This window comes from Apteryx rowi, unplaced genomic scaffold, assembly GCF_003343035.1.
Source record: "Apteryx rowi isolate R43461 unplaced genomic scaffold, aptRow1 scaffold_66, whole genome shotgun sequence".
Classification (NCBI taxonomy): domain Eukaryota; kingdom Metazoa; phylum Chordata; class Aves; order Apterygiformes; family Apterygidae; genus Apteryx; species Apteryx rowi.
In genome coordinates, this window is record NW_020450938.1 from 2593563 (window position 1) to 2608455 (window position 14893).

Sequence of the window (14893 nt, forward strand, 5' to 3'; positions counted from 1 at the left end):
CTACAGCTGGTGGCAGAGCTGGGGAGAGATCCTAGTTCATCTGCTGTGATGCAGCTGCCCCCTATGGCCTCAGACTTGGATCCATCTGCACTGGGACAATGTTATAGCGATACATGTAGCTCTATAATGTCTTTGTTTAAACAACAACAACAAAAAGTTTGGCTCTGTAGATTATTCAGCCAGGCCTTCTTTTAAGCCACTGGGCAGTGTTTTCAAATAAAACAGACCCTTCGTTTTGGGTTTGTATTTTATATCTCAAAGTCAAAACAGTTTAATATAAGTGAAATAAATCGTGGTTGCCCCATGGTTTCATGCAGGAGCCCTCTCTGTTCTACCGTAAGGTTTGTTCACCACTGAGCTGTTACCCAAGAGTCCTTCTTGGCTGTTGCCTGGTTTCTCTGAACTTAGATATGTGGTTAAGAGCCATCACTTTGTTTGGCAATTAATTCAGTGGGCTTCTTCTCTGGTGGTGCTAGAGTCATGAGATAACATAAGCTGGAAATGGAGAGGCATGCATGGATGCCCAAAGCATCACGGCTTCATGTCATTTTATATTGGACAAATCAGGTAATATTTACTGTGGGTCAGGTAAATTATTGACTCTCCCTGAGGAAGCATAGAAACCTTTGGCATATGTGTTGGAAGTGGCTGTGTATTTATAATTAACTTGTTTCATTGCATTGCTTTGCTCGTTACTCATTAGATCTGTGCATRTCCTCATATGCTGATAAACCTCAATTCCCAAAGAAAGAAAGATTTGTCTGTCACAAATTAGAAGGGGAATTTTGCCTTTCTTGCACAGTTTTTCTTCTTTTCTTTTCTGTATTTTTACAAACATGCTCAAAAATATCTTTTTAAGGTCTGGAGCCGTTCAGGATTGGGCCATACACCAACTTCGTTAATATTGGCGAACGCTGCAATGTTGCAGGATCACGGAAGTTTGCTAGACTCATCATGGCAGGCAACTACGAAGTATATTTTTTAACAATGATCTTTATAGATAATGCTCTGATTTTCATTGCTCTGTTGCACTGCATTAGTAGCTGCTTCTTTTGCTGGCACAAAGCACTACTCTATGTCAGTTACAAGAGGAAGAAAACAAGAAGAATTTACTTTCTCACTGCCCTTTGTTTCTGTGCTTATCAGCTCCTATTAAATGTGCAAGAAGGGTTTCACAAGGGCTTTTTTTGACAAGTATTGCAGGAAACATGATTTTCCATTTTGATTTTAGTTACACAGGGTGATGGTATAGAAAATGTCCTGGTCTGTGTTGTATCTGGGGTGGATTTACAGAGGAGAGAGAAAGAAGGAAAGGGATTGTAATCCCTCCTCCCTCACACGTGTGGGGTATATCTGACATGGGAGAGACTGTGCCGCTTTGCAGCCCCACTCTCCTACCCCTTCCTTCTCCAGTCCTGGTCAGCATCATGGTTGCATCTGTGTGTACTTTGATCACTGGCTCTAGCATGCTAAGTGAGAGTTGCTACAGAAAAAGGTGTTTAGAAAGTAATTGCCACTTGAAATGGCTATAGGGCCAAAATGAAAAGGCCAAAGGGCTCATTCTTTACTGGTGTAAATTGTTACTATAACTTTATTAAAACAAATAGTACAGTAATGTTTCTTGCCAGCTGAGGTTCTGCCCCAAAACATGCTCTACTGTTCCAATTGATGTGATCAAATTAAAGCTTTAGCTTGGCTTTACGAAGTCTAACTCTTAAGGTCTTACGATTCATTAAGCAAGTTAGACCTATTAAGTAAGGAGCTTAAATGCAGCTCGTTAGGGACTGTGAACAACTAAAAGCCTTTTTGTTTTGTTTTGTTTTGCTTTTTTCTCTCCTTAATCTTCAGCATGATTAAAAAAGAAAATTATGTGGGCTGGAAGGAAAGCTTTAGTATTTCCTTCTTAGCACTTGGTGATTATCCTGCAGCTGGAAAAAATGCCGAACAACCTCCAAAAATAAAGTACTCTGTGTTAAAAAAGAGCATAGCTTGTGACACCAGACCCTTATTTTATACCATCACAGAGACTGTTTCCTGTCATCATGTGCAATCAGAAATCCTTGTTACCATGCAAATCTTAGGTCTTTCAATTAAATATATGACCAACTGTCTAAAACTAATGGCACTATCAGCACGTGTAGGTCTCTGGTGCTGTGTTTTTGTGAATAAAATAGTTATCGATTGTGCCATGCTAATGACTTCTGTATTGCTGTACATTAAGGACTATTTCCTTATTCTCTTACAGATTGCCTTGTAAATTTTTAAGAAAGGATRCTTTTATTTTGATAATTTGTAGGGCTGCACACTTTTTCGGAAAGTGAAATGTTATCTTGAGAACGACTAGGCCCTGTTTTCTGCTGACTTGTTTTGGTTTTTGAATCTTTTTTTTAGGAAGCCCTTAGCGTAGCCAAAGTGCAAGTTGAGATGGGAGCCCAGGTTCTTGATATCAATATGGACGATGGGATGTTGGACGGCCCTGCTGCTATGACCAGATTTTGTAACTTGATTTCTTCAGAACCTGATATTGCAAAGGTAGTAACTGAGTTGCACCAAAGCACAATACAAAATATCTTGTTGAGCTGGAAGCTGCCTTTCAGAAGATTTTGATATTGATTTGTTTAGTAACCAGGTTAGATGCTTCGTAAGCAGGTGTAGATGTATAAAATGATCCTTCATTAGATGTGTAGTAAAAAAAACAGAGGCATCAGAGCACCCTGTTCTGATGCCTTTCTTGGGGCAGTGTTGGACGGTAGTGAAGAGGGGAAGGTACTGTAATAGGAAAGCCTTTTGGAGGAACTGACGTTTTAACGTTCTCTAACTAAACATATGTCAGTCTTTTTCATTGGTTAAAACTGCGTGTAGGTTTCTGCTCCAACAATTTTGAGCCACAGTCTATGTATAGGYAATGCATGACCTTAAAAATGCTAGGGATATGCGATCTAAAAGGTGCTCCTGCTAAGTAAGTGCATTTTCTAGAAATAAGTATCTCATTCAGAAACACAAGACAATACAGAGAGGAGAGGTCTCTGTGTGATGGAATATTCGTAGAAGCTCTTGAGTTAAATTTGCTCTGAGTTTGCATTTAAAGCAAAGTGAATCAACAAGTGCCATCTAGAAACTTCTTATTCATAAAAGCTGATAAATATTGTGCTTGCTTTTATGTCCAAATTGGCAAACAACATGTGGAACATTTAACTCATAACCTGTATGTATTGTCCTTGCTCACCTCTGTGTTATTTGCAGGTGCCGTTATGCATTGACTCCTCAAATTTCTCAGTGATTGAAGCAGGTTTGAAATGCTGCCAAGGGAAATGCATTGTGAATAGCATCAGTCTGAAGGAAGGTGAGAAAGACTTTCTGGACAAAGCAAGGAAAATTAAGTTGTATGGAGCAGCTGTGGTTGTCATGGCTTTTGATGAAGTGGGTCAGGTGAGTGTTGCTTTGTTAAAGGAGATATTTTTCACTGGCATAGGTGATTTAAAGAGGCCTCTGCTCTTAGCAGTATTTTTGACCCTGATTTATAAGCATTTCTTATGTTGTTCACCCATTTGAGGAATTCAAGTTTTGCTCCAAATTTACTGCTGTTAGCACAAGACTGGATTTTTTGCTTACTCTGCTATGCTGAGCTCTTCCTTCCTTCACAAAAGACTTTTTAATTCAGAAATCGAGTTTTATATTAGAGGGGAATCTTTGTGAATTCTTTTTTTTTTTTCAAAAACCAAATGTTAAACTTTGCAAAGGATGATGAAATGTTGGAGAACAAAATCTTTTTTTTCTTTTTTAACGGGTAGAATCAAAACTCCAGATACAGGCGTGGTGGTGGTGTTTTATAATACAAAATTCTTATGTATAATCCTTTTCTTATATTCATGGTGTTCAGATTGGGAATTCCCAATCTTGTAGTCACTAGGGCTGTAACTGATATCTGAGGACTTTGCTTTTCATGTTGTCTGTTAGTTTCAAGGAAGAATTCTTTTTCTTCCCCAGGCGACAGAAACGGAAACCAAGATTGCAGTCTGTACCAGAGCTTATCACCTCCTTGTGGAAAAACTGTACTTCAATCCAAATGATATAATATTTGACCCTAATATTTTGACCATAGGCACTGGAATGGAAGAACATAACCAATATGCCATGAATTTTATCAATGCTGCTAAAACCATAAAAGTGAGTTATAAGCTTATTTTGACTTAAAGTATTTTACTGGGTTTACTTTAAAAAAAATCTGACTGCTACAAAATAACAAGCATTTTAAATTAATGGGGGGGGGGGGTATTCCTGTGAAGTGCAGCTGTTCCCCTATATTGCTTTATTTCCAGTAGAAGACCTTTAAATAGTTCTGTAAATATATTTCAATACATTAACTCTACTGTAAAAATGCTATACTAATTAAATAAGGTARGAATCACATTCAGTGTTCTAGCCAAAAAGACCTCTTTGAAGGTATGTGAAAGCTGCTCTTTTTAATTAATACAGGTTCAATTACTGTGGATGGACTTTGTGCAGTAAGCTGACTTTTTGTTTAGCCAAAATGTGTGCATCAGGAGATGCAAAAATGAAGATTATTACCTGAATACAGCCAGGGAAGCTGTACCCTTGTATTTCAAAGGGTAAATAAGCTGGTCTGGAGATGTTCTGCCAGCAGCAGAACACCTCGCAGGGCATTTTGTYGGCATGTGCCTTTCTGGAGGAGGCTGCTCCCTCAAGATTAGCTGCTCAAGTACATGAGCTAGCTCAAGTTCATGAGCAGCTAACCATTCCTGAGGCATGCAGGTGGGCAGGGAGGTTGCTCCTGCCTTGCTGGCTGAGGGATGGGAAGAGACGCAAGTAGGTCTGCCGGGGGGAACATCTGGAATGCTGCTGTGCATTTAGAAGAGCACCAGTGACTACAGATACCATGGTAGTTGCTTACATGTAACTAAGGTGGATCTTTTCTTTTATTTGTAGTTTTTTGTGTAGAGATTTGAATTTCTTTTCGTGAGCTTCAGTAACTGTAGAAGGATCTGAAACAGGAAAGAGAAAAAGAGAGGGCATCGGCAGTGCTCCACAGCTCAGCGACCAGGTGTTTTGTGGACTGTTTACTTTGTTTAGATTTCCTTTTTGGAAACAGGTTTTCTAAAAATTTACATACAATTCCATCAGGAAACACTGCCAGGAGCCAGGATAAGTGGAGGCCTTTCCAACCTGTCTTTCTCCTTTCGAGGAATGGATGCTATTCGAGAAGCAATGCACGGGGTGTTCCTTTACCATGCAATTAAGGTATGGTGTGCTTTTGGCCCCCATGTATTTGCATTTGGCAAATGTGCAGGGCTATGTCTGAGAGCCCTGGTGAGGGGATTCTGTATACTTTTTTCAGTATGGCATGGACATGGGAATTGTGAATGCTGGGAATCTGCCAGTGTATGATGATATCCACAAGGATTTGCTGCAGCTGTGTGAGAATCTAATCTGGAACAAAGATCCTGATGCGACAGAGAAACTTTTACATTATGCTCAGGTAACTGCCAATTTTAAGCTTTGAATAGTGGTTAGCTTAGCACCTGGGTTTCAGCACCTCCCTGCTGATGATAGATAGAACAGCCTATAAAACATGTGCCAATATAACAGTGGGCATTAGAAGTTACTACTGATACTGTGTGCGGTTCAGTTACTGAAAAAGAACAAAACGTGAACTCTGTAACAGATTGAGCCTGTCCAGTTTCACAGGTGCCTTGAAAGATCCTGCACTGGAGTTTTTCAGGTGCTTCAGGAGATCAGACTGCATATGTGTTCTCTTAAAAAATCAAGACAGAAAAGGCTAACCCACAGCCAAACTAAACCTTGTTGCTGGAGCACAATCGACGAGTGCCCTGCAGGAGGGAAAGACGTTAAACATGTCTCTTTAGTGGTAAAGGTTTGCTTGGAGTATATATGAAAAGTTAAGTGGTTGGCTATGGTTCCTGGCTATGCTGTAGACTTCTAGTGCAGGATGCCACCCATGTCAAAATGGGGATCAGCTCATTAGTGTTTATGAGATACTGTCACGATGGTGGTGATAAAAGATACATATTACACTTGTGGTGGGTTCCAGATTATCAACCATAAGATTAGTGAAATGCTGTTCTAACAGAGCCAAGAGCAAAAATCTCTCTGGGTTAGGTGGCTCCTAGAGTTAGAGATGAGTGCACCTGAAAGTTGCATGCCCTTTTTGTAGCTCCTGGCTGCATTGTTTACATGTGCAGATTCATTTGTTCTGTAGCTTGCACCACAGTTACACCTGCTTTTCAGAAATGATGGCAACATGTTTAAAACCAGTACAGGAAGACTCTCTCTACACCTTGTACCTAGGCGGTTTTATAATGTGCTGTTAGTATCTCAGCAATTCACTTGTAAGTGATCTTCTGTGTGTAAGAAGATTCTTACTGTTAGGGTGTTTAGAGTTGCGTGGAGAGGAAGAAGAAAAACACACACATGCGCACACACACACACACACGCACACACATGCAAAAGAATAAAACGTAGTGGAAAGATGAAGGCCTTAAAGGACAGAGCTACACAACCATTGACACAGCATACACAGACCACTATTTAATGGAATTTTCAGAAATTACTTACAGGCATTTGGGATTTTAAATACCTTCTGTATGAATCTCTGAGAGCAACAGAAATACACTTCAGAGGATCACTTAAAATGAAACATTTCTGTTAAGGAAGTCTTAATTCAAGGTGACTTAAATTTGAAGAAGATCAATCACATAAATATATTTTTAAAAAGTTTAGAAAGAGATTGCTTAGGTAGTGTTTCTGCAGAACGTGGAACATGAATCTAAATGGAGCATGAAAAGTAAAAATGTGAGTGGACACCTCCTTTTAGGTCTGTAAGTGTGGGAAACTATTGTTGGTATTTCAAAAATTGGAATCTCTGTTCTTCCTTGTGGCAATTGTTCTATTGCATGGATAGAACAGTCCCCAGTTACAAAAAAGAAAGAATATCTTGATTCAAAACATCTTTAAAAGATGTATTAAAAGTTAGCATAAAATACTATTGAAACCAAAAATTTAAGCATGTTGATTTGGATATCATCCTGGCTCTGGAGAAATGCAAGAGGCTGGATACATTATAATTTACTTACAACTAAGGGAAGGGCCTATATAATATAAGACTTTGGAGTTTGGAGCGTTTTTCAAATATTTTTTCTGATCTTCCTCTGATTTAGTGCACTGGAATAACTCTAAATTCTTTTCTGTAAAGGCTTTTTTAAATTCTTTTTTAATTTTTTAAACACAGACGTGTATTCACCAGTCAGTAAGTGCATATGTTCTTTTTATTTCTGATTACTGCAGTTTATTCTGCACAAAGAACATAGAATGTGCAGTGTCATTTCAAGTATTGCACCTCTCATAGAGCTCCAGTGAAGTGTCCTCCTAATTCCTTCAGGTAATAGTGCGTGCCAGTTGCTTGAATGCTAGACCTTTGGGGAAAGCAAGGCATTTATTCCTTGTCCATTTAGGAGATCTGTTTACGTCTGAAGTTTGAGATTAAAAAACATTTTCCATCATGTGTACAGCTGCAAAATTCTCAAACTGAAATTTAGTCCCATTTACGGCAGTGGGAGTTGTGCTTCTGAAGCTGTTTTTTTCCTCTAGCATGCAGTATAATCATCCTGTTTTTTAAAGACCTGCATGTAGTGTTTGCTGCTGTGGTCCCTGCATGCCTACCCTACAGCTTCATGGGTTGGTTAAAGCAGTGTTATTTTTAGGTCAGGATGATCTCCTTGCTAAAATGTCTGGCCAGAGGTTCAGGAGCACTTAGCAGCTTTTGACAGAATCACAGAAGGGTGACCCTCGAGGCAGGGTCATCCACAGCAGGTTGCTCAGGGCCGTGCCCAGTTGTGTTTTGACTATCTCTAAGACTCCACAACCTCTCTAGTCAACCTTTTTCTCCTTCTTTCGTTCTCTTTTTACAAACTAGATCCATGAGGGGAGTGGGATTGGTAATGAGAAGCAGTGAAGTTAGCTAACATTCATATCAACACAAATGAGGACTTACTCTTGTTGTTGTTCTCATGAATGAGATCTTGCTTTGGATGAGGTTTCCGTGACTTTTTCCGCGGCTTTGTCTTTAAAGAGTTGCTAATGAGCACTCAAAAGTAGAGGAGGGTTCACAGGGAAAGAAAAACTTCAGATTATGAGGACTAGCTGGGGGAGAAAAAGAATCATTTGCCTGGAGTGTGGTAGTTGAAGTAATGGGCAGTGTGCTCTTCCATGAGCCTTCATCATGGGTGCTTAAGAGCCTTCTTGTACCATGAAGCCCTTTTGGCCTTTGCATTCATAGAGAAGGTGGGGGAGAAGGGGAGTGTAAGGCAGAGAGAGTGTGCGAGGGACCAGGACAGTCCATATGCGTGATAAACGGTAGCCCTTTAGGCCTTCTGATTGCAAAGATGTCTGTGATATGAAATAGCATAAACTGTCCCAGCAGAAACTGTTTTAGTGCCAAATTAATTAGAATTTTAAAATGAGGTGGCATTGTGTGGGCCAGGAATCAGTTTAGATTATGTTCCCAGAAGTAAAACCCTCAGGATTAGTCATTTCAGCCTTTTTTTAAGAATGTGAAAATTGTTAGAATTGTTCCTTTTTTTWAATTTTTTTTAACATCTTCATTGAGACATGTACTTTTTGGGATGTTGACCCACTAACTGTCTGCCCTACATCACATACATTTACAACGTGACTTGCATGTATGACAAACTCTTCAGAATAATTTAAAAATATTTTATGTACAGTACATAAAATTATTCTGACTTCTCTGAAACTGAAGTCCATAATTGTACTTCTTTTACTGTCAAGCTCCTATGAATGTCTTTCCTTTTCAGAATCATGCCCAAGGAGGGAAAAAAGTGGTACAGACTGATGAATGGCGGAAAAGCTCTGTGGAGGAAAGGCTGGAATACGCTCTCATAAAGGTGAATCTGTGTAGAAAATTGCCCTGCCCAAGCAAATGGCTGATGAGCACTCTCAGGCATAAAATTTCAGCTCTTAGACTAGAAGGGCCACTCTTGGCTTAAAAATCCTTCAACAACTATACTTTTTTAATTAATAAAGCTTCGAAATCAGTAAACCAGACAGAATTGTGATGATTTTAGTTTAAACTTCACAACTGAGGTCTTTAATTTTTGATATTTTATTCTGCTAGTGCTGGTAGCACTAGTTCATTGCTACTTACTGCTTTTACTATCCAGTTGTTCTCTGGTCCTTTAACAGTATAACCGTATTGCACTGAGTTGCACAYCTGCTGAGGGAGCAATCTTTATGCGAATGTCTTTTGACAAGGTTAAGAAAAACAAACAAAAACACTAATATTTGTGACTATTGCTTAGAATAATTTTATATGCCTTGGACATACAGTGTTTGTTTCCTAAGAAAACCTGTTTTAAATATACATTTGAAATATTCTTAAAGACTAGTAGTATGTAAAGTATCTCTTTATACTTCTGTTTTGATTTTTGGGGGAGAGAAGACAACTCTAAATATAAGCTGTATTTTTAGAAAGTTGAAAGCTTTTCAATTTTTTTCCCAGGGCATTGAGAAGTATGTCATTGCAGATACAGAAGAGGCAAGATTAAATCATGAAAAATATCCTAGACCTCTAAATATAATTGAAGGGCCTTTGATGAATGGCATGAAAATTGTTGGTGATCTTTTTGGTGCTGGAAAGATGTTTCTGCCTCAGGTAAAGAGAAAATTATTTCTTATGTTTTCATATTTCCCAAAAACTAGCATTGTAAAATGTAGCCAAAATATTCTATGCTGGCTCTCTTTTCAGATATAGCACTTGATTTCAGAAAATTGAGGTGCTGCTAGTAAGTTGCCTTAATTTTCTTTATTTTTGAACTTGACTATACACTTTTCCACAATTGTTTTCCTTTTCTCCTGAGTGTTTTTGCTTGATTTGGAAGGTAGTTTTAAATCAAGTGATGTTTGTTTGGATCTTCTTTTCTCTCTTGCTCTTTTTCATGGATTTTACTTAAAGGTACAGACTTGGAAAGTGCTAAACGTCATTGCCTGTTCGTAGCTTCTCATTCTGTCGTGAGTGGTCCCAGAGGTTGCACTGTGAAAACAAGTGTTGTGTGTGGACAATTAGTCCAATAGGACCAGCAGCCTCGTACCACAGAATGCTTTGCAAAGCTGGAATCTCAGTTTGCAAATGATGAGAAGTTTTGTTGCTTGTTTGAATGGGTATAGAAGAAAGCTATGAGAAGTTTGAGGGTATTCCTCCATCTGATTTTTTTTTTTTTTTTCTCCCTCTCTCCATTTATCCATTCAGGTGATAAAGTCTGCTCGAGTTATGAAGAAAGCAGTTGGCCACCTTGTTCCCTATATGGAAAAAGAGAGAAAGGAAAGGAGAATTGAACAAGGCAGCATAGAGGAAGAGGCAAGATACAGTCACTTGTGCTGTAACTCTTTCATAGCATGTCTTGACAGAAAATGAAATTGTTTTCCTAATGACATTTATGCCTGCTTTTTATGCCTGAGAGTTGAACAAGGCATACAGAAACGGATAATCTTGGCTTAATTTGAAGTGGAATGCATAAAGTGCAGAGTTTGTGGAATTTGCTTGGTATGTGTCTAACCTGTTCTTAAAAACCTCCTGAAGGGTGCCATAAGCTTTTGTAGGCATTTAATTCTAGTATTAGTTATTTCTGGTATTTTTGATCTAAGTCTTCCTTACGGGAAATTTTGCCAGTATCTGCTACTTCCTCTACCTTTGATAAACTCCATAACTCCCTCTTAGATGTTCAAAGCAGGTTACAATATTTTTCTTTAATCATCTTTCTCCCTAGCGCCCCCCCCCTCCTGCCCCAAACTGTTCTCTCAGCTAAAAACCCCAAATTCTTCTAACATTTCTGTATAGATCATGACTTCCAGGCCTCATGTTATGATAGCATAGTAGGCTGATTATATTTGCAGTCACAACCAAGTTGTGGGGTGCTATCAAGTATTTAAGAAAACAGGATCTGAATTTAGTCTTTTCATGTATGATTTTTTTTTGTTTTCTCAAGACTGCTTTGATTATAGTACAGTAGATACTAGTGCATGGTACTAATATGGAAGCAAAAATAACCAAATGGCACAAATAAAAGATGGAAAATGACTGGCTAGGTGGTAGCTTCCTAGAGAAAGGTCTGAGGGTTGTAGTTGTTACAAATGGCATGTCAGTCAACAATGTCATACTATTGCAAAAAAACCCACACCCTCTCCCCCCCCCCAAAAAACCCCAACAACTACCAAACTAGAATTTGTAAGTGTGWAGTGCAGTGATTTTTATGCTCCACTCAGCACTGATAGAAACACAGCATCCCATTTTGAAGGTGGTGCTCAAGGAAAATATATGAACTAATTAGAGTTTCAAAAGAGAGCCATGATTAGAAGCACAGAGAATGTAATCTTCAGTGAAAGTTTGGAGGAATTGAGTGACATATGTTTTCTTTCAGACTTTTGTTGCCTAAAATCTTCATCTTTATGAGAGATATCTGTAGGGAAGAAAAAAATAAAATCTTCACATCTTGTCAAGAGTAAATGGGGCTTAAATTTCAGTGGGAAGATACTTAGGTTAGGTGGTGGGGGGAAGGAAATGCTGTAATGATATCAAAGCACTGCAGTATACTACCTGAGAAAGTTATGAGCTATCATAAGTAAGTGACTCACGACTTAAGTGGCTTCAGAAGGACATCCAGTTCTGTGTCTGATTCTGTAATCCTTCTTAACATGTGGTGAGGCTTCAGCTGGATACCAGTGGCAGACAGAGTTGAGCAATTACCTTTGTTTCACGTAAGGCTAGTGCTAATATCTGGCATTCTGCAGCAGTGTGCCATGTGGTCTTGTATTGACTTTGCAGTCCACTTTCGTCCTCTAACAAATCTTGCAGTTATGTTGTTTTTTTAGTTATTCCCCATCTTACATTTTCTTCTTGATGCCTTTTTTTTTTTTTTTTCCCATGCAATACTCGGCAGTTCTGTTACGGAATTCTATCTTACTGATTTTAGGGATGCTTATTTAATTTGTCAAGTTAATCTTGAATCCTAGTCCTGTCCTTCAGCATCCATTCTCCCCTCCTTTGTTGTCATCTTTCCATTTTATAGATCATCTTAAATCACTGATGAAAATATTAAATGATTTTCAGGTTCTTGTGGGCTTCTCCTTTATAGCGTTTCTTGTTTGACAGCTAACAGTTGGTGGTTCTTCTTTGAGAATGTTTTTATCAACTACCTGTGCATATACTTGAAGTAATTTCTTCCAAATTTGATTGATGGAATATATGATGTGATGACCCTGGTAATCAAACCTGTGTAATCTTAATGAAAGAAGGAGAATGCCTAGTCTCTTTTCCCATTCTCTCTTGGATGTAAAGACAATGTCTTCTCTCCATTGTCTCAAGTGTATCTGTTCTTTCTGTCATGAGTCACCTTTCTGTGTATTATCTCCCTCCTGCTTATTCTTTCCTTTTCCACTGCTGTTCTTTTTTATTTTAATTCAGATGCACTACCGGTTTAGACTCTTAGAAGTGCCTGAGTTTGGCATCTTCTGCTTTATTCTGATGCTGTGTGAAGTCAGCAAAAATTACTTCCTCCATTGTTTTCAGTGGGCACTAAATTGGGACCTACTGTGAACCCTCTGGCACTTAAGTCTTTTCCTAAAAAGAAGTTAAATGGGGTTTGAGAGACTCTGAAAAATATAATAAGCACTCTGCAGAGGTTGTGAGGTATTCTGTGTTGCTGAGGAAAGCAGGAAGGAAAAAAGTAAGGCCTCTGTCCTGCTTCTTCCATCTTCTGCTGAGTGAGGATTGTAGTGCCTTCCTCCTCTGTGTATATTTTTTCTCTGCATAGAGAGTTGGAGAGAAAGAGGACAGCTGCCTCTGTCTCTGATGTTAGATGTTGACTTGGAGGCAAGTGATTGTGGTAGCTTATCCATCTAACGTTACTCAGCCTATTGAAACCTCCCAGACAGTTTTAGTTGCAGACTGCCAGGCAATGCAAGTTGCTGATCGTTATGTTTGAGGATAAGTGGCTGTGGCTGTGGATCTCTACCAAGATTTAAAAAAGAAGCCATCTGGATCTGTGCCCAGAACTTGAGGACCTCCTTGCTTGAGACAACTGAAATCAGTGTGCTGTAAACACAATTTATGTAAAATAGTGTGTGCTCTAGCCCATACTGCTTGCTGCCAAGCACAGATTTTCCTTCTTATTTGCAGATCAGTCAATTTTCTTCCTTGGATATCAATCACTAGTTAAATCAACAATAGTTATTGGATATGATGCGTGTGTATAGTGTTTTTTGTTCTTCCCCCAATCCTTGATTAAATTTTTTTTTTTTTTTTAGTTTTCTCTTATAGTACAGCAGTATATTTTCACCTGCAAAATTTTTCATTGATGTCCAGAGGTGCTGTCCTAAATAAAAATAAAATCTTGTGTTCTCAGTTAACTGGTCTTCTGAAAAGACGAGCACTGGGGAAGTGCTAGATTAACCATTTAAACAGCAGCATTGGTGGGGATGTAGGGATTTTTATTCAACAAAGGTGTTAGTATCATGGGAAATGTCACTCTCCCTCTTGGTAATATATAAAGAAGGTGATATAGATTCATGAAGGAGAGAGCTGCTTGATAAAGTCCAGAATGATAACATGCTTTATAGAAAGATCTAATCTACCAGTTCTGTCATCTGCAAAAGAGATAAGTTAGTGGACAGAAAAATGTTTTGTGTTTTCCCATAGAATGCACTCAGGTTTCCCCTTTGTATAAATGCTGTGTGATTCAAGTAGTCTGTTATTCCCCTTTGATCCTGAACAAATTCAAACATGGCACTGTGATAGCCTGGAGCTGCTCCAAATGACAGCACTGATTATACTATTAATAAAGTATCATGAAGGCCCATGTCCTGGTGGAGAGCTGCTGCAGGGAAGTTTCACTGTTGTCCTGCTGGTTAAGGCCCCTTTTGCAGGGTTGGAGGGTGCCATCTAACTTAGGAACAGTCTGTGACAGTAGGGCTTCCCTTCTTCAAGGAGATTCTTTTTCCAGCCTGTTTCGTAGTCTGAAGTCACCTGATAGGTACACGGGAATGTTTTCCTTGCTAATGATGTTGCATAAAAAAATAGACCCTTTTGCTTTTCCTAATTCCTCTCATTCTTTTCAGCACTGCATTGGGAGATTGCCCTGGATGCTCAAATGGGTGTGTGATTATGAATGTTCATACTCTCTTGTTCTAAATATGTAATCCATTTAAACTATTTATCGGGGGGGGGGGGGTTATGTTTGAAGCAGAGGTACTTTACAAGTTCGAGCATTGCACTGCACAAAATGCCATCCAGATCTGAAACTTTTTATCTGTAACTTTTGTTAAACCCAGATATTTGAATAACATGCACTCAATCTGCAAGAACATTTCTTTTTATTATTAATCATTTGTATGTTTAAGTGCAGGGTTTTATGACCAAGATCTTTTATAATAATTTTTAATACTGGTTACATCACATACACTATGTTTTACAATTACGTGTATTATCATAGGAGTCTCAGTTGTGGATCAGGATTCCACTGTTGAAGAATTTGTGCAAACGTTTTGAGGCTTCTGAGCAATTTAATTCCGATGTTACTTGTTCACCTTTCAGGATCCTTACCATGGTACAATAGTACTAGCCACGGTCAAAGGAGATGTACATGATATTGGCAAGAACATTGTGGGAGTCGTTCTGGGCTGTAACAACTTCAGGTAAAGAGATGAACGGTTATGTTCCTGGTTACTGTCATAATGTGTAAGGTTAGCTAATGTGTAAGGCTACCTGAGTAGTAGGTGAGCCTAGCTGCAGCTGCGATGATGACAGCAGATTAGAGGTGGACATTTTGTGGTTACTGTCTTCCTC

At 38.8% G+C, this 14893-nt stretch overlaps 1 protein-coding gene across 1 annotated transcript in view; it reads left to right on the top strand.

Annotated features, from left to right (window-relative positions):
- MTR (5-methyltetrahydrofolate-homocysteine methyltransferase) overlaps positions 1-14893 on the top strand; it is a 50172-nt gene that overhangs the window by 18740 nt on the left and 16539 nt on the right. The window contains exons 13-22 of the mRNA XM_026085110.1: positions 860-972; positions 2392-2532; positions 3244-3429; positions 3988-4167; positions 5143-5259; positions 5357-5497; positions 8853-8942; positions 9557-9709; positions 10304-10411; positions 14642-14742. Of these exons, the coding sequence (XP_025940895.1) occupies positions 860-972; positions 2392-2532; positions 3244-3429; positions 3988-4167; positions 5143-5259; positions 5357-5497; positions 8853-8942; positions 9557-9709; positions 10304-10411; positions 14642-14742 (1330 nt within the window). The remainder of the gene's footprint in view (positions 1-859; positions 973-2391; positions 2533-3243; positions 3430-3987; positions 4168-5142; positions 5260-5356; positions 5498-8852; positions 8943-9556; positions 9710-10303; positions 10412-14641; positions 14743-14893) is intronic.